This window comes from Nothoprocta perdicaria, unplaced genomic scaffold (assembly GCF_003342845.1).
Source record: "Nothoprocta perdicaria isolate Ctin4 unplaced genomic scaffold, notPer1 scaffold_17, whole genome shotgun sequence".
NCBI lineage: Eukaryota > Metazoa > Chordata > Aves > Tinamiformes > Tinamidae > Nothoprocta > Nothoprocta perdicaria.
The window spans coordinates 5,381,748-5,407,010 of record NW_020454871.1 but is presented as its reverse complement, the minus strand read 5'-3'; the positions used below and the strand labels follow the sequence as shown (position 1 = coordinate 5,407,010).

At 42.1% G+C, this 25,263-nt stretch overlaps 1 protein-coding gene across 2 annotated transcripts in view; it reads right to left on the bottom strand.

Moving 5' to 3' along the window:
* GRIA3 (glutamate ionotropic receptor AMPA type subunit 3) overlaps nucleotides 1-25,263 on the bottom strand; it is a 136,720-nt gene that overhangs the window by 99,202 nt on the left and 12,255 nt on the right. For both annotated transcript variants that reach the window (XM_026036014.1, XM_026036013.1), the window contains exon 3: nucleotides 6,778-7,017. In XM_026036014.1, the coding sequence (XP_025891799.1) occupies nucleotides 6,778-7,017 (240 nt within the window). The remainder of the gene's footprint in view (nucleotides 1-6,777; nucleotides 7,018-25,263) is intronic.

Sequence of the window (25,263 nt, the reverse complement as noted above, 5' to 3'; positions counted from 1 at the left end):
ATGGGTGAGCTAAACAAATGGCAGCTAATGGGAAGGATCAGGAGAAAATTGCTTAAGGCTCCGAGTCCATCTAAAACCCAGGCAGCATCCACTGTCCCACAGAGGGTCTCAATGTTTACATGGGGAAGGATCAGCGAGAGCTCTTATGTAGCTGTGTACCAGGAGACTAAGATAAAGGCTTTGCAGATTTTGGAGGAAATAATGAAGGGCAATTATCAAAAGCTAGATTTAGCTGTTCAGCCTCAGATCATTCCCTAACACATTTAGGCTGGAAAGTCAAAGAGTAAAGAAATTCTGGAATATTTCAGCTAAAATTCTGGCACATTTCCTGAACAGAGCCTTAATTCATACATTATACTGCTGAAAGCAGTGAAGAAACATACCCTAAATATGAATGTCAAAAATTGTCAGGGTAAATTACGGCTATTTCACACAAACATTGCTAAGCAGTATCTATGAATTTCTATTCAATATAAACACAAAGTCTAGGCATTACAAGATGGTAAAAAATTACCCATTCCTAAAAGGCTGATACTGAAAGAAATAGATCATTTTCTTATTGCAGGTAACTGTGGAACGTGATTGTTCTTTAAATCTAAATAAAAGACTATCTGCTGAGCAAATATTAACACTGTATGTGCTCTTTACTGGAACAGAGCTTGAAAATTTGAACATGTATCACTTCCTTTCAGGTAAACCACAGAAAAGATGGAACACTTTGTGGCCATCCCGAAGCTGCCCTTTGTTGAGATCATGACTTACAGGAAAATTTCTGTCTAGCAGTTAGGGCACATGCCTAGAGCACACAATTCACAAATGCAGGAGCATTGCGAGCTCCTGGCAGCGTTTCCACTTCCTACTGAGCATTTCCCAGTGCAGAAAGTCACGGCAGAGGAGGACAAGACAGCCCCTCTGGAGAGCTACCCAGATGCAGCTGATACAGTCTACATGTTAGGCACATGATCCCGGGCTGCTGCCCAAAACACTCACGCCAAAGAGCCAAAAACCTCCAAAGAATCAGACCAAGGTAGCAGAGAGTGTTCCCTGTTTTGCCACCCTCAGTGTTTTACAGGTTTCCAAACACATTTGCATGTTCCATTCTTCTCTGCAGAAAAAAGAAAGATCAAGTCAAGATTTTAGATCCTTTCTTAATTTTGAAAGTGTGAGCAAAGTATTTCCAAACAAAAAGCATCATTTAAGAACAGAAAGATCCCATGTTTAATTCTGAGAAGATCACATTAGAGCAATGCCTGTGCTTTATAAAGATCTTCACCTCATATAACGGATTCAGAGCAGTTCTTCAGCTGGAAGAACAAGCTCCCACACTGAAGAATAAACGTGTAATGATCAGCTCAGCTATCGATTCCTTTGAAACACGACTGTTCAGCAGGGGCTGAATTTCCTAAAGCTGCTGTAGCTGCAACAACCATTTTAATTTCCCCTCATTATTGGGGGACAATTATCAGGGAAGAAAATATTAGTACCTGACATGCAGAAAGGCAACACAGAGTTTAAGAAATTAGCTGTGCAGTTAGAGGTCCTTTGCATCTGTCTGCTGATGGAAGGGGCTTGTAAGCAAGAGTTCAGCATTCCTGCTAGATTACCTTTTTCACTGCTATTTTAAGCAGATATTCAGTCCACAGAGCAAAGCTGCACCACAACCTGACAAGTCAAAATCCCTGGCAACTGTATTCCAGATAAATTAATCTTACCCTATATGTTTTGCAGAAAAAAAATGTTATGTTCTACATGTCAACATTTCTCACTGCAAATATCTTTCAAAAAATTCACTAATTTCGTGTAAGATTTAATGAGCCTGGTTCTACAGGCTCTTTCATCAGCTCGGACCTCTCTCCTCCTTCGGGGAAGGCTGTACAGAAGTGACTTGTCTTCTGACAGCAATAGAGAACTAACCTTATCCTGTAAATGCAGTGCGAAACAGAAGAGTTATTCAACAGAAATAGCAAATAAGCCAGAGGTCCATTTAAGACAATTCAAAGCCCTAGGAACAATACTTGAGGAACCTATAGTTGTGCCTCTTCATTATCATTATTGTTATTAATAATAATAATAATAATTTTTAGCACTTTATCTGTCATGCCTTTACTCATCAGGCTGCCAGAAGGTTTCTCAGTGAAGAGGAATGGGACTGATCTTATTTCCTGGAGCTATATTTTCAGGCCTTTTGCATACTCATCCATCAGTTATGTTCAGGTCATATTTTTTGTCTCAGTGGCAGTTACAGATGTAATTGCTTTCTAAAATGGAAGCAGATATTTTGAACTCTTATTAGCCAGAGAATCTGGCACTTCAGTTAAACACTACCATGCCTCACACTTCACCTAGCCCAATGCTAAGCAATAAAAATAATCCCTATTTACCAGAGCCTTTTCCTTTTTTTTTTTTTTTTTTTTTTTTTTAAATTTGAGGTATCTAAGGATAGATTAATCTAGTGAAATTAATAATTTAACAGATAGAATCAAACCCAGGGGAAGCACGAAATTTGAATCTACAGTATTCAAGCGCTGCACTACTTCTCTATGGGGGACTGTGCCCAAGTAGATTTAGGCAACCACAAAAAGGCCCATCCTGCCCTAAAAGTCTGATATTCTAGGATGGCTAATAGTATCCAAATGAAGACAGCCGTGGTGCACTTATCTGAGACTACCTGGTATGATTTTAACTGGTCTACACAACAGAGAAATCAATGCCTTTGTGCACAGTAGACACAAGTTGTCAAAATAGCTTGGGTCAAATACCTGTGTTTTAGTAACATACAAAAGAAAACAAACTGTACAAAACTGCGTTTCGCAGGAAAAAATAAACTGAAATGTAAGGTAAGAAACATTCTGGAAATTCAAATTAAATAAAAGCTCCAGTATTGTGATCCGTCACACCATTTCATAATTAAATGATGTCTTATAATTAAATGAAATCTTCTTGCTGTCATGTGAAAGCCAGGAAAATCACAAGCCTACCTCTCCGTACATTTGTACAAGAGTGGCTCCAGCCCACTGACTTCAGGGGAATAACTTCTGATTTACGGTCTTGTAAAGCAAGAGGAGAAACAAACCTGAACACTGGAAATAAACTTGAAGGTTTTGACAAAATATAATCCTTGGCACGAGATGTAAAAGGTGACTTTCCTGACAAGAGCTTCCCAAATTCTTAACGGCTTTCTGTATGTAACCCTATCATCATTTCATCCTGACATAATCTTAATTAGTCTTAGTTCTACCACAGAGATGCCTACTGAGGCAGTTAGCACCATATAATTAATCAGATATTTTGCATGCACCAGAGCCAGCAGCAGTGTCAACTTACTCATCTCAGTTAATCTAAACAGAAACCAACCCTGTCTTCGTTCTTCGCATGAACTAAAGCATGTGGCATGAATGAACATTCATGACTATTTCTTCTACGCATTGCTTACTGCTCTTTCCCCTCCTAACATTTGTTTCCTAAGACATCATTATTCTCTGCAAAGTACAATTTTGTTTCTCTTTTGCTACTGTGAGAACTTGCAACTTAGTATTTCTTGAAATTTCAAGTCTTTTCACAGCGAAGTCCAGCCCTGAAACAAGCCATGATGAGATATTCTTGCTGCTGGAATTCAGAAACCTCACATTCCCTCACTGCCTCCCACCTCTTTTCTGTGCTGTAGAAGCAAAGCTCCTTTTTAAGGCATTGAATTCTGCATCTGCACATAAATGTGCATTTAAGATGTAATCTATAACAATCAGTCATCCGGTAGCAACAGAAAATTACACACTTACAATCATAAGCATATGCAACATGCACACACTAACTCACTGGATTAAAAGCTTCACCATCTATCTGGGTAATTGCAGTTCTAACTTTATTCTATTGTTTGAGATTTTTCTTTTTTGTCTTCATTGCAGGAGCCAAACATCGCAGTATTTTGCCTATTGTCACCAAGGGGAAAAACATGTGATTATACAGCTTGATGGGGAAAAAGAAAAAAAAAAAATCACTGCTTAAGGAAAGCAATTTTATAAAGAAGCTGATTCTCCTAAGCTTAACTTGAAATAGTTCAGTAAGCAGCATAAAATCAGAAGCAGGTTTATCAGGTTTGTGCGGCTGCCACCTTTATTAGCAGCAAATGTAATGTTTAAAACATTGCAGTGTCTTCCTTCAGAACACTGTAAAACTACTTGCAAGAATGCTTTGCCCCAGAACTAATATTGAAGGTAAGAAAGAGCAGTCTAATGCTTTGAAATTTCTCACAGATGCCCCATTCTGGGAATGAACCAGCAAGACAATAATTTTAATAGAAAGGCAGTATTTAAATGAAGCAGTAAAGTGCTTAACGTGTTTTGTCTATAATGTTTATGCCCCAAAGCAGTTAAATATCTATGACAGGAAGTATTAAAAATAATGACAGATGCAGTGTTTTGTTTCCACTGGTGCCTCAGCACAGAGGTCTGCAGAGCCTTATTCACTATCCAGCACCAGAAGTCATTCACCGTTATTAGTGCTCAGGCTCTTGAGATGATTTTGCATTTGAGGGCCTATCACACCACATTAGGTAGGCGACTGCAACTGCCAAATATTTCAGGTGCTGTCAGCCACGATTACTGCTCCTTAAACAAAGAAATATCATGTCCAGTTCTCCATACCTAGTGCCCTGCCTCTTGCTCACATATGCACTGTCTTAATTTGCTTTTAATGCTGGCAAAAATACAGTGATGTTAATTCTGAAAACGCTGCTACCAACTTTGTTGCAACCAGACTGAGTCAACAGGAGCAGAACATAATTAATTGTTCATTTTTGATCTTGTTTCAGGAGATGGCAAGTATGTCATCAAAGAGCAGCAGTGAGATCAGACCTCAAGGAAGGAAAGGCAGGATGGGTAGGCCCATCTCAACCCTGCACTTCTGTCAGAAACAACTCAAGCATCCTATGAAGCTGACTGCGAGCGCTGATGCCTCCTCCACCCCACAGACAAGGTTCTCCCTCACTAAAGAGCCCGGATCTACATTTTACCCTCCAGCTGCTCTGTGCCGTCACCTAATCCAGATTCCCTACTCTCTGATAGACCTAGTCTGGATGTTGGACATAACCCCTGGCTAGCATAACACCCCGCTGGCCACAGAAGGTTCACGATGTGGTTTTAATTAAGTGGGTAGCAAAGAGCACGGGCAAGGTAAGAGGCAGAGTGCAACAAAGGTACAGTCAGATTCTTGAGGTTCACTTCACTCGTAAAATCTGTGTTCTAACCTATGATTAAAATCTTAGTATGAATAAGGCAAAATGAAACCTACACAACCTAAACTCTTCCAAGGAGCTTAGTCATCCTCATCAGCTCATGATTAGGCTCTTGTCTACCTGAAAATTATATATACTGAGAATCATAAAGTAATACAGCTTGGAGGAGACTTCAGAACATCCTACAAGACACTATCGTGGATGGCTGATGCACCTCCTTCCAAAGCAAACTTCACTAGCCTTACTAATGCTAAGTTTTGTCAGCCTTGAAAACACAATATTTTCTTTTATCATGCACAATAAGTTTATCACACCTGGTTACATCAAACCTTCCTGACTCGAACAAGTAACAAGCTGTCATTTTTAAATGGACTAAATCAGACTAATTCATGAATGTCTGGGCAGTAGTTTTAAGAGACTGAAAAAATAAAAGTATTCTTAAGTTCTCCACATTTTCCTGCTTCATTTCACAGCTGGTGATTTTCAATACTAACAGTATTCAATATTCAGCAATATTCAATATTCAGATCATTAAAAAAGAAAGGCTGAACTTTTAGCATTTAGCCAATACTAGTATAAAATTACTTTTAACATAGTGCATGTCCTTATTTGGAGATATTAATAATCTTCAGTGGGAAAAGCACAGATACTGACATCGTGACTGAAGACTTGATCTTTGTCAGTATGCAGCAGCCTACGGCATCAGAACTTTGTCACGGAAGCAGAAATGGAATCAGAGCTTCTCTGGCTCTACTCCTATGCTCTTGAGCTGAAGGAGGTATAGGAATCCCTGGAACCGTTAATCACAAAGGTGGCTGAATGTACTGTAAGAAGGGCAGTGGTGCATCTACCTGGTAACAATAAAATGCTTCTCTGGTAAGAACGGTAACCAAAAATACTCTTTACACCCAGGGCAGCTGACAACAGCTTCTCCAGAGAAGCATTCAATATCGCAAAATACGCAGCGTGCTCCATAACTCTGGCTAAGGCATTGATTTAGATAGTGTGATTTGAGACTTTACTCCATCTGCTTGTTCTACCAGTGTGGTATCCTGCACCTCGGCCCCTGGCTGGGAACAGCAACCCAGCGCAGTCGGGCCCCAGGGCTTTGTCCCATGACAGGAGAAACAACATTTATGTTCAGGAATGTGAGGAATTTGCAAGGCCACGCACAGCAGAGGGTCTCACTTAACAGCCTGCTTCATAGTACTGGCTATTTTTTTTACAAGGAGTCAGAAGACCTACCAAGTGGCTCAAGTTTATGGTTCCATGGGAACCATATATTCCAAACTGAATGTCTACACTGCTAACAGGGTCCTTCAAACCATCTCTTTAAAGATGATCATTAATATGAAGATGCCCTGTTTGCATTTGTCTCCTCATTTCTATTCCTTCAGGATAAACTTTTTTTTTTTTCTAGGACAATCAAAATGGGCAACCTGCATCTAGAAACAATTTAAGATGTGCCACACATACTGAATCTGGCAATACTTATAACAAGTTATGAAACAAGGAAAAAAAAAAAGATTAAAAAAGATAGTGCTTACCCCGTTCTGTGTCATACAGGTACACAAATTTTTCCCATTTATAGTACGTCAAGAGACTCAGGATGGCTCCTTTTAATGCTGGCCGCATCTGGATGACAAACTGCACATCTGCATCTGTTGGGAAGCTGGGTGTGACAAAAGACGTGTGCAGGGCCCCACAAAACGACGTCAGTGTGTTCATGGACATCTGGTCATAGAATCCAAAGATGGCATAAACTCCTCTGGAAAACTGTGAACAGACTAACAAAGACAGACAGGCGTGTTATAATCAGGAGTACACTGAATACAAGTAAGTTTTCAAAGTATATTTGAAGAAAACCTTCTAAACAATCATGAAATTATTTTCTTATGATATTGCAGACAGATGAAATTGTGAGCCATTATATACCGCCTTCACTGTAGTTGTGAATTGTACCAAATTTCTGTCATACTTAAGCTGGACTGAGTGTACTTTGAACTGCAATTTGTCCTGCTGTGTTGTTATAATTCACTAATCTCTTCATATTCTTTAAAAACAAGCACTGGATTACATTGCTTATCTGTAAAATACCATCTTTCCCTCGAGTAGCGCAGCGCACCTTGAGAGCTCTGTTAGCAGCTGCACAGCAAATATCAGATTTACCTAAACATCAAAATGTTACAACACACTTTTTTTCCTGGTATTCCATCTTGATTCAGCTTGATTCAAAGCACCTGGATATTTTATTCCTTTAGAGTCCACAACTCTGAAATCTCTATGTGTCTTTTTCAGTGAGAAATTATCACGCCTGTTTAACAGAGTGCTAAAATCTTCAGAACCCATTGGAAAGTCTATGACTCAGTAATGGCAACGCAAACGAGGAACAAGTATTGCTTCACAGATGGGCGTTTGTATCCTTTAACCTGTAGATTTTCTGTCATCATTAACCATTCCGGTGTCCTGAGGAATTAAACTAGTACTAGAAAATAATCAAAAGGTAATTGAAGGTGGTTTGTTTCCATCATCACTGCAGGTGAAATGGTGACTGTTTTGGGAAAACTGAAAACACTTCAATTTAGAAAAGCAATCTAATGCACGGCAGCTGCACTGAAGAGGCGTTTTTTTTCTTGAACTCTAGGCACAGAGGACACCTCCAGTGAGCCTGGGTTCTTCTAATGGAGAGATGGCATCGTGGGTGGCAAAGGAGCCTCCTCAGAGATGCTGGGGCCCTGCTCCATAAGACAACCACGATGGTGACACAGCTAAAGTACTGGGTAGCACCGCAGCCCTTCTAAACCAAAACCTTTTCGAACGGAGATGAGCAAGTACATTTGTAAAAACAAAACAAAAACAAAACAAAAAACATTAAGTAAAATAAAAAATTTCAACAAAAACGATCACTCAACCTAAAAAGTTCACTTGTCGAGAACAGGACTTTGCAAAGAAATCTTCCACGAGCTGCGGTAACCACCTTTGCCCCCCAAAAATGCCTATTTAACTTTGCAAAAAGCAAGGGGATGTAATTGCCTACGAAGATGACATGACTTCTACACAACAATACACAGCCTCATTTTCAAAAGCACCATCGTGAAACATTTCCTACCATAAGGGCTACCATTCAGAATCACTAAAGCCCGTTAAAGTAATTCTCAAAAGGATTCTCCACGATACCAGCTCATTGACACAGTATCATGGATAACACCTCAAACAGCTACCCAGGTGTGAAAATTCGATTTTCTTCCTGGAGATCCAGATGCAAAAATAGAAATGCTATTAGGGATTTTTCTTTTAAGTGTTTAAGCCACTGTAGCAGGACACGAGCAGAAGTGGATAACAGCATCAAGTAACATGTGGTGGTGAAGAGATGCACACGAAGCACAAAAGGGAGTAAGAAGCATCAGTTTCTGAAAGAAAAGTTTGCTGAAGTTCTCAACAAGAGTAAAGAAAAGATATAAAATAAGTCATAATACTGCAAGGATTTATTCCCAGAGGCATGACTGAGGAATTAAATAGTGTTTCAAAAGTCATTTTGCTAAACTGTATGCCAGCAGGATATAAAGCAGAAAAGCTACCGTAAAAAATTACCTGCTGAAGTAACAAATAGAAGGCACTAATGTACAGTTGAAAAGAGGAGGAAAAATAAAGACTACATTAAAAAGGCTGGCAGTCTTCTAATCATTTCTGTGGCAGAACCCACTATGGGAAGAATTCCCACGCTTCTTTGGGAATATCCACTAAGTGGGACTAGTTCCTTGTAGAAACTGGGTGTCCTCATACACACTGAATAAGTATCTCGCAATCTCCTTTTACATATTTATTACTGACCTATTTTGGTAGCTTGCTAGTTTTTAATGTGGATTCTGTACTGGAAGAAAGCTGAGAGACCACACTCCAGCAAATACCGGGAAATGTCTCTGGCTGGAATGCAAGCAAAATACATTCCCAAAATTACCTGCTAAATCGTATTTCCCCTGTTTATGCCCATATTTACCACAGATTCTTAGATATTTAACATTTTAGGGAGCAGCTTGTCTTCAGCGTCCGCATTGCTTTGGACTATCTGCATCACAAGCTCCTTTACTTGCTTCTTTTTTGCTTAGGTTTCTCAACTATATCTTCTAAATATACTGCAGGGTGCCAATTTGCTGTTACTGGCCTATTTAAAGGGCAAGTAAACTTTTGCTTTTTTAAGGAGAAGACAAAAGGCTTTTTATCCTGGTCCTAAACGTTCAATTGCATTTCTGAACTCTGAACTTGTTATGGTTCTGCAGCATCAGGTTTTGTTTACTCTGTGATCTAATTACCTATATAATCACATGGACCTAGTGAATGTCCACGAACCCACGGGCATATTTTTCTTTGCTTTCCAAAAACCAAACAAATCGTTACATTCATTGTAATTGTGTTACCAGCCTGGTACTGAGACATAGATCAAATTTAAAAGAAACAAGTGTAACAGCTCTCTAAATCCTGGTTTCAAGCTCTTTATACAAACTACTTTCTATTTGCAATCAGGAAAATCTCCATGTTTGGACAAGAACTTTGCTATATTTCTTTAATCACAATGACTTTATATTTGTTTTTCTCTATTTGGAAAATGAAGATGGTCAAACACCCACTTTGGCTGTTCAGGAAGCAATTTTGACAAATCCTGATGCAAGCTCATTCTTCAGAAAAATCCGAATTTTTCCCTTGAGCTATGTCATTAAGAAACTGTTCTCAATTACAGTGATCATTTCTAACCCTGTGGACATGTCCTCATTTCAAGGGACACAACCAGGTCGCTCTACTACCTGATCAGATGTCGTAACCTCCGAAAGGGAAGGACAGAGGTACAAGTAACCACAACCACTTGGCTAAAAAAATCTATATCCCAATAAACAGAAATCTCTGCACCTGCGGTATCCAATTGTTCGGGCATCCTAAATATGAGTGTAGCACAACGAAGGGTCAACTGCTGCTCCCTCTGATCATATTATCTCACCACAGACATGGGCAAGATTAACCACATACCATTTTTTTCCCCTCCTACTCAGACCACAGGAAGGCTCCAGGCCAAAAATCTCAAAAAGATGCCCCATTTCACCCAAGTTAGTGAATGCTTTGCATCTGTTTAAAATTTGTTTTTGCTTTCCAGAACTATTCAGTTCTTTACTTTCTAGTGACTGACTATTCCAGACACCGCAAGGTTGCATCAGCTCTGACATTTCTACTACAGGTTGTCCAGAAGCTGGTACCAAATCCCTGGCATTTATAAATAAGTAAATAAATAAATAAAATTCTGCTCTTTCTATAAACAAGTAAAGCATTACTAGGAACATACATAAGCAGGTTTGGAGCTTGCTTGTGTTTTGAAAAGGTGAGGAATGTCAACAAGAGGAGGATGAATGGACTCGCTGACTGGATTTTAATGACCATTTCCACTGGATGGTGACAACAGTGCCCGACAGGGTATTCACCACCACACTAGGTACCAACCGAGCAGCTCTGGAGTCTGAACCTGGGCTTACAAACACTACTTCTTTTATATTGTTTCTATGGACAAGTCATTTCCCCGCTGTTCATATCAGTTCCTTATGAAACAGGATTTTGGGATGAGGTGCTGGGAGGAGCACTGGCACGACCGACACGCTGCAGGCCGCCCACAGCAGCTCTCCAGCTTCGGGCTCTGCACTTCCCTCAACCGCAGGGTAATGTTAATTCCCTCCACTTCGCCAACTGCCTTGGACACTGCACAGCTCTCCTTGCCAAGCGAGTAACGGGGCTGCTCTGCGACAGGGTACGAGGAGCACATCTCCAAGCACGGCCTGGCCGCTCTCCTCCGTGCGATGCCTTCCTCATGGCACCAACCCACGGGGCAGCACTGACCCCACATCACACAGCGGGCACGCAGGCTCTCAGAGCAGCCGACTGCCTCCACTGCTGCCTTTCCCTTTTATTTTAACATGCAGAATAAAAAAGTGGCCTCTCCCAACCTTGAGCCCTGAGGGGATCCGCACAGCGCTGCCCAGGAACCGGGGCGAGAGCCTTTGGGGACATCTGCTCCAGGCAATGGGACTCAACAACGCGCTTTAAAGACAAAATTGTCATGTTCAATATTGAAACTGAAGTGAATTGCGATTATCTATACCTATAAAAGCTAACTTTATTGGCTAACTTGTTAAAACACTGAATTCCGCCAGGAAGAAAAGATTACACTTGTTTAAAATTCATTCAGCTGAAGGAGCATTTCTGAAAACATCCATTTTTGAAACAGTTAAGTTTCACAGGGGGTTGGGAGTGAACCAAGGAAGCTGCAACATGGAATCAGATCCACATCCTCCCTAGATGCCGGTTCTAACATCATTTCTCATCCTATCTAATAAAAGATGTGACCTTACAACATTAAAAAAAAAAAAATCCTATGGCAGAGAGCAAACCAGAAGTATGAGCTGCAGTTGTTTCCTCATTTAAGCCAAAAGACTTTTCGAAAAGTGATGTATTTCTTTTCATAAGAAAAGAAAAACTTAAGACTTGTTATGTTCCAACCAGTGCCTTCTTCATACATTTACATATTCTTTAGTTTGCGTTTCTCTGTAGAAGAGCTCATAAGATAAAACCCAGCATGTTCAGGCACCTGCTCTGGGGAAAAAAAGCTTATAACTGAATTGCAAATGAAAGGCATAAGGATTAATCCATTCATATTTTAAACACTTTACTGCAAAGCAATTCAAAACAAATGCCCAGATTCCCAAACAATCTCTGGCCAAAACCCCATTCTAGACCAATTTTGTCACTCTGCGCTCACTCCAGCCCAAAAATACAGTCTTAAACGACATTTTACTTATCATTCATTTTTCAAGACCACTTAGGACCCTTATGGCAATTACAGTTCCTGGGTGCTGGACAAATACATTACCACAACCTCAGTTTGTATCATCATGCCCAGTTATTTATGACATACAGGGCTCCACTCATCACATTTTATGCATTTTGGCCTTCATGTGTATTACTATTGTCAAATAAAAAGCTAACAATGTACATGAATTTGCTGCATGCTGGATCTATTCTTCACACTGATTGAAACATTTGTGAGAATTTTACGAGTGCATGAAAAATGCCAGCTTGCAAGCAATAAAAATAGGCCACTTAGGCTATAACAGTGCTAGCAGGAACAGTAACAGCAAGTCTCATGCATGGCAGAGGCCTGGCAAGAACTGCAGTGACTGCTCAACTTAAATGCAAGTTTTGGTATTTTAAAAAGTTAGTTTAACTGTTTAAGTTTAAAGTCCTATGTCGTAACAAGGACATCGTGCTGCAAGACCACGATTTAGGCTGAATATCAACTGTTGTCCTGAGAAAGGCAAAGTCAAAGTGTGCTTAGTTTTCTGCAAGATATGCCTCATCCTGGCAGGGATCGTGCAGAAGCTAACGGGAGCAGCTTGGAATATGGCACGTTGCTTTTGCTCAGTTGCTGCTTCTACACTACCTGCAAAGATAAAGCTAGTAGCTGGCCACAAAGCTCAAAATTCTGTTGAAACTTGGAAGAAATTCAAGCACAAAGGGAGCATCCTGCCCAAATAACCTACCAAGTTTTCATTAATGTTTCAATTTTCATATGATTTCATTTTACACTCAGAAATGTTCTTATTTACAACATACTTACGATGCTTGAAGAAAGCAAGTGGTCCATTTGTCCAACATCCAAGAAAAGTATCAGTCTTATCAAAAAGGCCAAATTATAAAAACATTTTAACTGTCAGTAGTCTGGAATCACTGTTATATATTGATCTTTAAAACATTCAGGATCCAAAGTTCTACAAGAACATTCCCGTTGAAAGAATATTAAACAGATTACCATGGCTGAATTTGAAGGCTAATCTACTGGAGTCTGAGGAAACCAAAATAGAGGTTTAAAGCTTAAAATGGATAAAGGCAAGAACAGATATACACGTGTCCAAAAAAATAATTAATGTTTTGGAGGATGATTTAAACAGTCCATTAAGTATTTGAGGACTATACTTAAATACATGCTAATCAGAATAATACAATACCTTGCATGGAGGGATTTTCTTTCCTCTTACATATCAGGTAGTACCCACGACGAGCAACTGTTGTGTGACTTTGAGGTGAGTTCAAGCTCTCCAATCAGGCAGCTCAAAGCCTAATCCACAATATTCAAATGTTCTGTTTTAACCCACCTAGACACTGCCGGAGGGTCTTCTGTTAACAGTCCACTTTCCCTCCCCATGCCAACTCCTCTGTAAGCTGCAAGGCTCCTTACTCCTTGTTCTGAAGGAGAAGAGATCAAAAAAATACTGAGCAGTTCCAAAGAAAAGACACTGAGGATGCTTTATAACATCACTGGAGGGCCCAGCTTTAACCAAAGAGAATTTGTGTCACCGGTGAGCTCTTTCCCTTGTTGCCTATGCTGGTCCTGGGACCAAAGGAGGTATCTGCAGAAGAAGCAGCAGGAGGTTTCTCTCTGCAGGCCGTTAAACTTGCTGCTCGAATGAAGCAGAAAGGCCACAGGCATCTGCCCAACCTTCACGCAAGTGCTGCTTGACGAGGAGCTGTTTCTGCTCCGTTTCTCCAGGGCCACGTCCTGCCAATAACACCAAGACTGTGCTCCTAATAGCCAGCCCACGCTCCAAGATGCTTCCATTTCAGGCACTGACCTCAAATTTAAGGAGACTTAAGGCATGGATGTGCCTCCTGCAGCTCACTGAGCTTGAAGGCTTTGTGAAAAGTCCTTGCCTAGTGCACACGCATCCCGCCTTGCTCCCTTCTCCCTAAAGCAGGGACAAGCTAATGCCTGCCCGAGGGACTCGTGAGAACCTGGCAAAGCTTCTCCCGCAGAATCTAAACATATTCCCAGCAAACGATGTTCATTTGTATTCTCTGCCTCATGACTAATGCCTGCGGAGTGTCACAAGCATGAGCTGGAGCACACTGTACACGCAACACGAACACGTAACACAGATCTGAGCTAAATAACTTGTTCCTGTTCATTGCCCCATCTGAAATGCTTTACTTTTTAAACTAAGCTGTTGTGCTAGCACGCTATGATTACCACTTTGGATGGTAGTTATTTCTCTGATTTTTTAAAGGAGTTTTTCCTATGAAGTGTAGGCAAGAGGAATAATATGAACAATTCTGTTCCTTCAAAAGTTAGAGTAATAAAAACACAGTAACATCTAATACCAATTAATTTACAGGCAGCCAATACACTCTGAAAATACGCATATTCTAATAAACGCATAGTAACATTTGATCGTTCAACATAAAATTATGAGCGTTTCCATGACTTTATTCAAAGCAATGGAAGTTCCATGAGACACTAGCCCTACTGCTGCAGAACAAAAGGACATGCTCAGAAAAGGGTTGCTGCTGCAAATCAGACAAGAACTGACGGAAAGTAGTAAATGCTGTTACCATTTTCAGAGATGATGACCTATATCACACGTGGTCAATACCTTGAAGAAAAGGCTGAGAGAAGCACGGTTTCGGAAGTGCAAGGAAGGAATGCCACCCATCAGCAAGCAGCAGACGCACCAGACTGAGGGTGCTGCACAAGGCAGGGCTCAGGGCACAGAGCAGCCTGGACTTGCAGCCGCGGCCACCCGCCAGTCGGAGGGGGATTCCCACTCTTGTCATCAGAACATCCCCGTGGAGCAGCTAGAAAGGGGAGGAATTTCACTAAATGAATGCTTGCTCAGCAGATCCCTTTCTAAGTGACTTCAGAAGTTGACTCCATCCTGTGCCACTGGGGTGAAAGGCAATAAATCAACGGCAGGCTCTGGCGGCGTGATGAAAGAGGAGCTGAATCTGCTGAGGTGGTGCCATTTACAGGCCTGTGGGGATATATTACATGGTATGAGGCAGAAGAGGCCCAACAGCAAACACATCTGGAACTGGGTAAAATTCACCACGAGGTAAAGGCCAGCATTAAGGTTGTCCAAGGAGGAGGGATGTAACCCCCAGCACAGGCAGCCTCCAGCTCGTGTCGTGCTGGCTCTGCACCCGGCGCACGGGGCTGGCCAAGGGACACCTCCGTTTAACAGCAGACTCTACCTGACCTTCCGCAGGCACTGCGGGAGTTTTCCAGTAACGCTGTTGCTGCAAGCACACCTTGGATTGGGGAGCTGGAGTTCATGTTTCCAACGTGTCTCTCTCCGGTTACCTGAGTTTCATAGGGATAAGCAATTCCCACTCACTCCTTGTGCTGTCAGCTTATCAGGCTCCGCACAGCTAATGCCAAAGAGGAAACAAAAGAGCTGTGAAAACCTGGCCCCAGCAGCCAGCTTAAAGCTAAGATGCTCCTTAGGGGTCCAATGCAGATACCCAAACTCATTGGAGAAGCTCCCAGACTTCAGCGACAGCAGGAGATGCCTATTCAATTTACTGAAAAAGCAAGCTAGAAAAACGACAAAAAACAAAACGCCAAAGTCCCTTACATAAACAAAAACAATTCCTCTCCCTTCCTCTGTGTCCTTCCTTTAGTTTTATTCTTGGTATCATTTTTCTCTGCTTTACAGTCCAAAGAATCCTTCCTCTGACCAGCCTCTGGGACTGTCAGGATCACATCTGACAATAACTCACAGCCCATTGCCCTCAGCTAAGCCAGTGCCTTATTTACAGAGAATGACGAGAATATTATTCTGTATAAATTATGCATAATCACTATTTATCAAGCTGGGTTAATTGGCACATAACAAAAGAGTTGTCTGCTGCACAGCTGAATAATGTTCAAGCCAGAAATGATGGAAATGATACAGCAAGAGCTTGATTGTGAAAGAAAAGTCACATTGCTACATGTTAATTCTTAACAGGCTCCTGCCCTTTGAGAGGAGAGGTTGCCCAAGCGAGACAACAGACCTAGCTTGAAATTATTTGTTAATCTCCAGGGGGTTGGACAGATTGTCACAGCCTTCAGTGCTGGTTCAATTCTGCTCTCAGCTAATGGTGCAGTGAAACGTTAACCTGGTGGAACCGCGTTGCTCCTCCGTGCTCCACGAGACCCCGCACGGAGAAGAGCTTGGTTAATCAAGAGGGGCAGCACAAGGCCCCTACGCAGAGAGGAGCAGAGCTCCTTCCTTCCCTATGGAGCTCGAAACCTCATGCGAGTGTCAGAGCAGCAGCCCCAGCAGTTCTCACCAGTGCCTGAGCCCTGCCGCGACACGAGGCTGCAGCAGCGCGGGCAGCACCTGCGCGTCTCTAAAGCAGCGCGCAGCTCAAGAGCCGCTCGCTCCACGTGTGCAGAGCTGCTTCCGTGACATCTGCAAGCCTTGGCAAGCCCTCGGGTGCCAAAGCTGCATGCAGGCGCTGAAGGGTGCGCTCGAGTGTTTGGCTGAGCAGGAGCAGACTGAGGCACGCACACAAGACGCTCTAACTGGAGGCCACGGACCGAAGTGAACACTAGACACATCCCGTGTAGGAGGTGCCCCTACAGAGCTGCACCCCGTCCTGCTGTACTAGTGGTATCCAAGTGATTCGGTCTGGTTGGCATCACAGCATTTCCAGATTGGCTGAGTGTCTCCCTGCCATCGCCTGCTAAAATCTCTGCCAACAGAAACACTCCTGCTCTCCTGTGACTTGACAGAACAGCCCTTTCTCCTGTCTCTCAATGACTCGCCTTGCTGGTAGGATGACAGATATGAGAAGAACCTGTAACTTCCAGTGTTACAAGGAGGAAGCCAGTCTGCACACTGCAGTCTTTTTGGTATCTTCCTATTCTGAGATCTTGCTTTAGTACTTTTTATTGTATTTCAATTATAGCCCTGTTTTTACATAATCCTTCTTTACATGTCAATAAAATACATATTCAAGTAACTGATGCTTGAAACTTTTTGGAACTCCCCCCTCCCCTTCCCAATCTGCTTGCTCTTCAACCATCTACATCAGACTATTGCTTTCTACCTCTTTCCTCAGCACTCTTGGTTCACAGAGGTGCCTCACAGCTGCATTAGCACTCTTAACCCAAAGGTTCCTGCAGCATTTATTAGAAGCATCTAGAAAACCCTCCTCCAACATGTCACAACAGTCGATAAATCTGCTGCTGGCTCCTGTGTACACAGCCAACACCTCCGAGCCTCCCGCAGAACCGCGCACCCTCGGCAAGCAGCGCCGCCTCCGGCACAAAGCAATCAGGGGTTGCCTGGGTCTTCTCCCGTCTTGATAGCCAAATCTCTGCTGCTCGTGGCAGGAAACAAGCACAGATTTTAAAGTGGATTCCTCTCTCCAGAAGCCTTCACAGTGAATCCCAGGCAATCAATCCACCCCTGCGGTGGTTGAAGGAAACTCCCTCACGCCTAGACAGAGAACAGGCTGGTGTCTCTGAGCAGCGGCTCCCCACTGCTGTGCAGACCCAGCGACGCTCGCATCGCTGCAGGGATGGAGGAGACGACCTGCTGGCACCGACCAGCTGAGCTGCAGCAGTTTGGCCGACAGCTCTGCACGGCCCTGTGCTGCAGAAGGGCCCACAAGCCCACAGCTGCTCTGTGGTGAGCTGTAGGACAAGCTCCTTACAAGGGTGGCCGGTGTCACCCTGAAGGCCCTACCCCGTTGCTGCTTACTCCTCACGTGCAGCACCAGCCAGGTCCAAGACATCAACCACTGAATTCAACCGTGCTTAGAACAGGCAGCTCCATTCCCACCTCTCCCTAAGATCTCAGCATCTCCCTCTTCTTCAGACATTTCAGGCATCTCTGTATCACCCAACATCCTTCGGTGCTCAGGAATTGTCCTCATGCTGCATGAGGATTCTCCACAAATGGGACTATACAAAGCACCAAGAGCCAACAGGATGAGAGGGGACGATCCCAGGGCTCGGGCTCACTTGTGTCCCACAGGCATCTCCCTGGGGCCCACCAGGACCCTGCCCGTGCAGCGGCACATGGACCGGTCCGCAGGGTCTCAACGCGCCATGGAAGACATTCCTGAAACACCAACTTCCTTCAAACCGGCCCTGCCCTGCTCATGTCCCCATGAAAACACACACACACACACACACATACGTAAATGTCTACAGAGACACATACACCCCTGTACCTCAAGTAGTTCTATAGATCTTATCAAAAGAGCATACAAGTACTGCAACAAGGTGAAGGCAGACTTATCTAAAGCAAGACGCTGTAAGGAAGTAGTACTAGCAAGTAAGTAGTGCAAGGAAGTAACCTAGTAGTGCTAAGTTAATGCTACTGATTTTTCTAGTTCAGTTTTCAAGCAGACTCACTGACAGCATCCACTCTTCCAAAATGGCTCATCAACACATTATTTTTGGACTTGGAAATTTTTGTTGTCTACAGAATAGGCTTGGTGAACTCCGGTAGTACAGCTTCTCAGAGTGACTATTTAAATAAAGAGTCTCTCCGGACTATAATAGAAAGCACAAGAGGCCTCATTTTCCAAGAAACACCAGCAATAGGCATGGACAACTTTTGTGGATTGCCTCTGTATATTTTTCATTTACATGAGCTAATCCAGGCCTTACTTCCTACTGGCAATGTTATCAGCGAGACAAAACCTTCCTATAGCAAAAATAGCACAGAAGTTTGTGATGAGACAAATGAATTTGATAACAGAATGACTTTCTCATAATAATTTAATAAACTGAAGACAAAGATTTAAAGTCACCAGTGGATCTGCATAAGGAGGACTGATGAATTCACCAGCTCTTTGCATTTCCCCAGGAAAAAGCACTGCTGACTGCCTGGTAAATGGGAACAGGTATTCAGATCTTGCTATGACTGTTCTTTACCTCGGGGGCTAAATTCACTGTTGAATAGCCATTAAATAGGAAACATTTAAAACTATTCAAGATTTTTTCCTAATCTTTCCAATTATGGTGATATACTTGGAACTTCCTTTCTGCATAGGAGGATTGCTCTGAACCCAGAACACTCTGCATAGACACAAAGCAAGCTCTTGTCCTCTGCGGTTTTCTGCTAAACTAACAAAAGTTTGCAAAGTTTGGAGAGGAGATTAAAAAAAAAAGGCAAATAGTTATACTGTCACTGTTTAAGTACACAGGCAATATTTCAGAAAGGCTTGATATGTACAGAAGACAAACCAAACAAATGCAAAACACCATGAACAGTAAATTCCCAGGGAGTTTGGGACCACTAAAATCATTTGAAAGAAGGGCCCACCACGCCAGCTCTGCACTGCTTCAGAGCTCGGTGCAACCTGGCCTGAGCGGAGCCTACTGAAGCCATCCTGCTAGGGAAAACAAGCAGAGTTTGAGTCACCTTATTCAAACTGCTGTTTATTTTCCATTGTCCAAGTAGTAAATTTGTGCCGTCCTAGGTCCTTTTTATCCTCCTCTCTAATGTATTTGTTTCCATCCTCAGCTGGATACAAATTCAGATTTTAAAGATGATTTCAAAGCACTTCCAGGCGCTACATTCAGCCCAGCTCTCTCAACAATTTTTATGGATTTAACAGCATGCTTTTATACGTAATTCTTCCTCTCTTTCTTGTAACTGTATTAAAAAGTGAAGATAAAAAATGATGGAACTAACCAACACAGAGATGCAATCTTGCAACCAGTCAGAAATTACTGCTTCATGTGCAAAATAAATTAGAAAAGAAGAAAGAAAATGAAAAGGAAGAAATGATTTTTTTTTCCCTTTAATCTTTCCAAGCGACGGTGATTTTGGTGCTACAAGTAAGGACAGCATGACATTTCCACACAGACTATATGTAATTCATAAATTCATTGTGTCTCTTTAATCACAGAGCCTTTGGGACTTTATGCTGTTCTAATCTATGTTCAGGGCACTAAAAATCTTTCATCCTTTCAGCATTCCTGTTTTTCACATTGCTCCAGATGGTGGCCAGCTGATAGGAGCCTCCTCTCCCAGTTCTTGCTTAGTCTACAGGAACCAGACACGCTCTGCACTGCTCCTCTTACTTTGTTGAGGGAATATGGGAACAGGAGAGGTTGATGGAAGCAGGATAATTTACCAGCCATGAGCACTTGGAATATAAATGACTCTCTAGTTAAAAATGAAGCACGTATGATTTAATTCTGGGCTTCCGAATTACCATCATTTGTTTGGTGACCCCCAGCTCCCACACTAGTCTCAAATAAAGAATACCTTGTTACCACAAACATAACTGAATAATATCATAGAGCATATCACTGGGGCCTAAATGCAAAACTCCAAACCACCCCAAATAAAAATAATTCTTTTATCAATGCCTTCCTTTTCAAGGAAGGATCACTCAAACAACAGTAAATAAGGGTAAGATCTATCATTTTCATGTCTGTGGCTAAGCAGAATAAATATGCCATGTCAAGCAAATAAGTGCAACTAAACACACTTTACAGAGAAGAAGCCTTCTGAAAAGCTGTATTTTGAAGTCTATTCCTAAAACTGTTATACCTTAAAGAACTTGCACAGAGTCCATTATAACTTACCAAATATGGAATCCAAAGTGCAGGCAATTGATTAGACCCAATGATGTGAGAAATGCAAGCTAATTAGTTTCTTCTCCTAAAAGATTTATTCCTGAATGTCAGTTGTGGAAGATTTGGAGGGAACTGAGTGGGAAATCTTTACACGTAAAACTTTTCATCTTTATGACACTTACCAGGGATCAAGCAATCATATTGTTGCACAGCTGTACCGAGAATCATCACTGATTACAGTAATTTTACAGAATGATGTCACTGTACACACAATTTCAAAAATTTCACCCTGGATACAGCTGATGTTTGCACAAACAGGAGATGAATATTTCATTCATGAGGCAAATACAGTGGAAAAGAAAAGAGTGTTGACACAAAAGAAAAAACATAAGTCTTTTTTAAGATAAAGGAAAAAGGAAAACCAAACAGGAGAAGAAATATGATTCAGGATATAGAATTCTCCCTCTAAAACAGCATAATCATGGTTTCTTTTTGTTTAAAAGTTTGTATTACTGTCAATGATTAGAAAAAAAAGTAACAGACAACAGTGGAAAGGTTGTTTGGCGAAGAACTTGGGCCTGTGATCAAGTATCTTTACATTGTCCTCTGAAAAACAGGCTTATCTAAGCTAAGTAAGCCTACATCTTCTCTCTTGGCAGCAAGATCAACCATCGAACACCCCTGAGAAGAGCTACCTGGCTGATGTGCAAGGGGGGACCACAGCGCAGACCGCTCCGTGCCACACGGGTTCTCACCGTGGGAACTGCTCCTAATGAAGATCAAAGCACGGCCCTGAATTAGACTCTCCAATCCTGTATTTTGAACAGTGCTCAACTGACTCTTGAAAAGCAAGCGTGGACATTATAAGACAAAGACCAGCTCCAACCTCTGAGTTTTCTAAGAGGCTGTTTACTGAAAAGTACATCAAATTGTGAAGAACATCATCATAACTAAGCTTTTTACCTACAAACCATACATGAAAAGCCTCACCACCTCTTCATACTGCCCTACTTCCTTCTCTATCTCCTAAAGAGTCCAGACAGCCATCAGATACAATCCTTATCACCATAAGTGTCCTCATATTTTTGGAAGAAATTATTGGCAGCACTTTAAGTATTAGAAGGAGACAGAATCATAATCATTGGGGTTTGTAGGTTTGTGCTTATGACTCTCAGCTCTCCATATGCTCACACTTGTGCTTAGTTTCATGGAATTAGTCCTGCTCAATTCTGATGAAGCCATTCACATGTGCAAAGCTAGAAATGTGTGCATTTGCGAGCTCTTGATTACAAACCAAAGACAAGTAATTACACTTATGTCTCAGGATAGAGAATCAGTCTTATCAAAGCTCCATAGAAGAAATAATATCACTTACAGAAGACTACCTTTCTTTATGATTTCCAGGAAATTTTCTTCTTTACTATGAAGGAAGCACCAAAAACAATCCGTTTTCCATAACCAAGAGAGCACATACGGACACATTAGATCGACTCACCACTGTACCTCGTTTCACCTCTGCCAAAACTGTCCTTGCTGCTGAGGAAAGCAGAAAAGCAAAGCTGTTACAAATAGTTTACCAAGCAAAAATACCTGCTTTTCAACTCCCAAGTTAGCTTTTCTGAGTAACTCAATACTGCAGCTGAATAGTAAAACTTGCATACAGGCTTAATTAGAGGTAAGGAGAGCACCTACTGCTTGCATTTACAGTATATCTGGTTCATGAACAGCAGGAGAAAGTTCAGCCTTCACAAGTGTTCAGTATGTGCTGCTCCGATGCATAATTTCAGCAGGGAAAGTTTCGAAAACAATTAAGCAAAGCCTTTTCCAGCTAAGAGAGCCCTGTATTTTGGGAAGCACAGTTGCTAGCGTTGCATCTTGGCTGAACTGCACAGATCATGAGCAGCGTCCATCTGGCACTCGTGGTGCTGACGGTGTGTGGGCAGGGGGCTACTCCCCTCCACAAGGGGAGGACACATATTGAGATACCTCTCACCGACTTTTAAGGAGAGTGAACATGTAAATACCCTGTCCCATCACACGTTACATATTTATATACTTTATGCACCTTAAATGCATTATTTCCAAAATTCGCTACGATCTCAGATATACATTAAAACCATATACCTGTCATCCTACAAGTTGCTCCTGTCACCAGTGTGCATCGTTCACATTGTTCATTAAATATCCCAGATCTTAATTAGCTTGGGTAGATATGGGCAAAGTGCTCTCACTTGAAAGAGTCTAAATTTGGAATAACTGCCGATGGGGTTGTTTCAGATGTAATCAAGTAAATACTAGTAAAACTTCAAAAAATGCCCAGAACACTTTAATCTTCTTTCGGTCACTCTCTATTACCACAATACAAGACAATGAAAATCAAGCACATGACTTGAAAATCTAATCTTTACTTGACCACTGTTGTTTTTCCAAAATAGGAACCAGTCTTTCAATGGAAGACCACATTCCATGCAAATGAGAGGGTTTTTTTTTTTTTTTTTTTTGAGAAGCATATTTCAACTTCTGGGTTGTTTAGCATTCAGGTTTAGAACAACAGATTGTTCCAGTGAAGGGACAAGGACTGCAGCTGAAGGGCCATCTGCTGAGCTTCTCTCCAGTAAATCCAGTATCAAAAGGAGCACGTGAGGGAGCACCCAAGCAACTGGGATACAGACCATTAATTAAGTGACAGACTAAAGGATGAAAAGCTTTCGAGGGACAGTGTAGACACACATAACCATTGAGTCTTTTAAGTCAAAAATCAGAAAAGTGAAGGTAGTTGCTATAAACCCAGAGGACTGCTACTATATACACTGTAAACAGGCCTTACCTCTAGATTTTCTTTGCTTTTAAAATAAAACTGGGGTAATACAGTAGACTGGAACAGCTATTTTAACATCTTCAGCTTAGGAGAAGTCTATTACTTGTTTAATAAAATAAGCTTTTCTTGGTTTCCACAGCAGAATACTCCTCAGACCAGTTAGAACTCATTGGGGTTTCACCATGCCAGCTCATTTCAACACAAATTTGCTAAGTGGCTGTTTCTGCTGAAGGTCTCACGATACTCTTTGGAGAATGCTACTCCATCATGTTTTCCTTCAGGTAACTCGCCTGTTCTTAGATTTGGATTAAGAAAAGTCTATGTATACTCTCTGCCTATAAAGATGTATAATTCACTGTATCATTTCATATCCCAGCTGTCAACAGAGACATTTTTATAATACATGTATTGTATATGTGCCAGTATGAGATGAATAGTCCTGTAACTATAATCAATACTGTTCATTCAAACGACTGGCAGCAGCATTTCAGACAACTGGCAGTTTCATCAGTTTCACCAGGCTGCCCCAAAATAAACAGCTTGAGATGAATGAACGATCCTGTGGTTATCTATAAATAATACTAATCTCTGCTGTTTGTTTCAGGAGGTTCATCATTGCAATGCAGGAACTTCATTTTGGTGCAGAAGGCATTGCAGGCTGCAAGAAACTAACGCTGAAGAATTATTATTATTATTACTTTTTTTTTTTCTCCAAACACCCAATTATTTTATTTGCATATAGGCAGCCTTGAAAGCAATCCAGTGCTCCAGCACAGAGCTCCGCAAGAAACTCACACAATCCCAAGGATTTGCAACCATCTCTGAAGTCAAACTGGATTCAGAGAAAGCTCCAATGATCTGAACAAGGCTACCCTGGGGACAACTAATGTCAGCTTGAGGAAACCTGAGCAAGGTTCAGTGTTTTTTTGCCTTTTTAAACTACTTCAGCATTAAAATCACCCACCCTTAAAAGTGTTTCTCAGCGCTGAAACGACCAAAGTGCTCAGGCTGACGGGTGCGAGGTGAACACGGGCAGACGGGGAACAGAAGGCACCACTCACAAGCCAGTGCACTGCCCCTCTAAAGGGGGATAGCTCTTTTTTAAAAAGAAAATCATGGTCTATCTGCTCCCATCTATTGAAAGTATTGCAGAAGATAGAGGAAAAACAAAACTAAAAACAAACAAAAAAAAGCCCACACAGGAAAAGGACTGAAGACAGAGACAATTGACTACGGGGGGGGGGGGGGGGGAAATCTCTGCTAAGTCCAGATCCTGAAGAAAACTACACTGATACACTGAGAAGGCGGCCCCTCTGCTCTAGCTGCAGTGACCGGTTTCTCCCTGGCCGTCTTGCTGGGCCTGGGATCCAGCACAACCCCAATGCTGTGGGCCAGGGGGGCCCCACCACCAAGGCTCTGAACACCTCTCCTCCTCTGCGGGAAGGACTCCCACACCACCGGGTATTACTGTGAGGTTTTCTATCACATTTTTACCTATTAATAAGGAATCACATATCCCTGGTGTGTGCTCCAGAGGGAGACAGAGGAATGACCAGTTTTCCCCAGGAGCTGTACACAGGGAGGATGTGCTGCCCTGAGACATCACTGCAGGGCTCGTACACAGTAGGACTGCAGCAGCTTCTTGCTTGCAGACACCCAGCAACGGGAGCCAGAACCTCTGCCACCTCAGCTCCTTCCTCCACAGCGTAAGGCTGCACTGAAGCTCCAGCAGGTAGGATATAACCCTGCACAAATCCCTGCATCCTTCAAACAGACTATGCAGGTAACCAAACTGCTGCCGACCGTCGTAGAGTT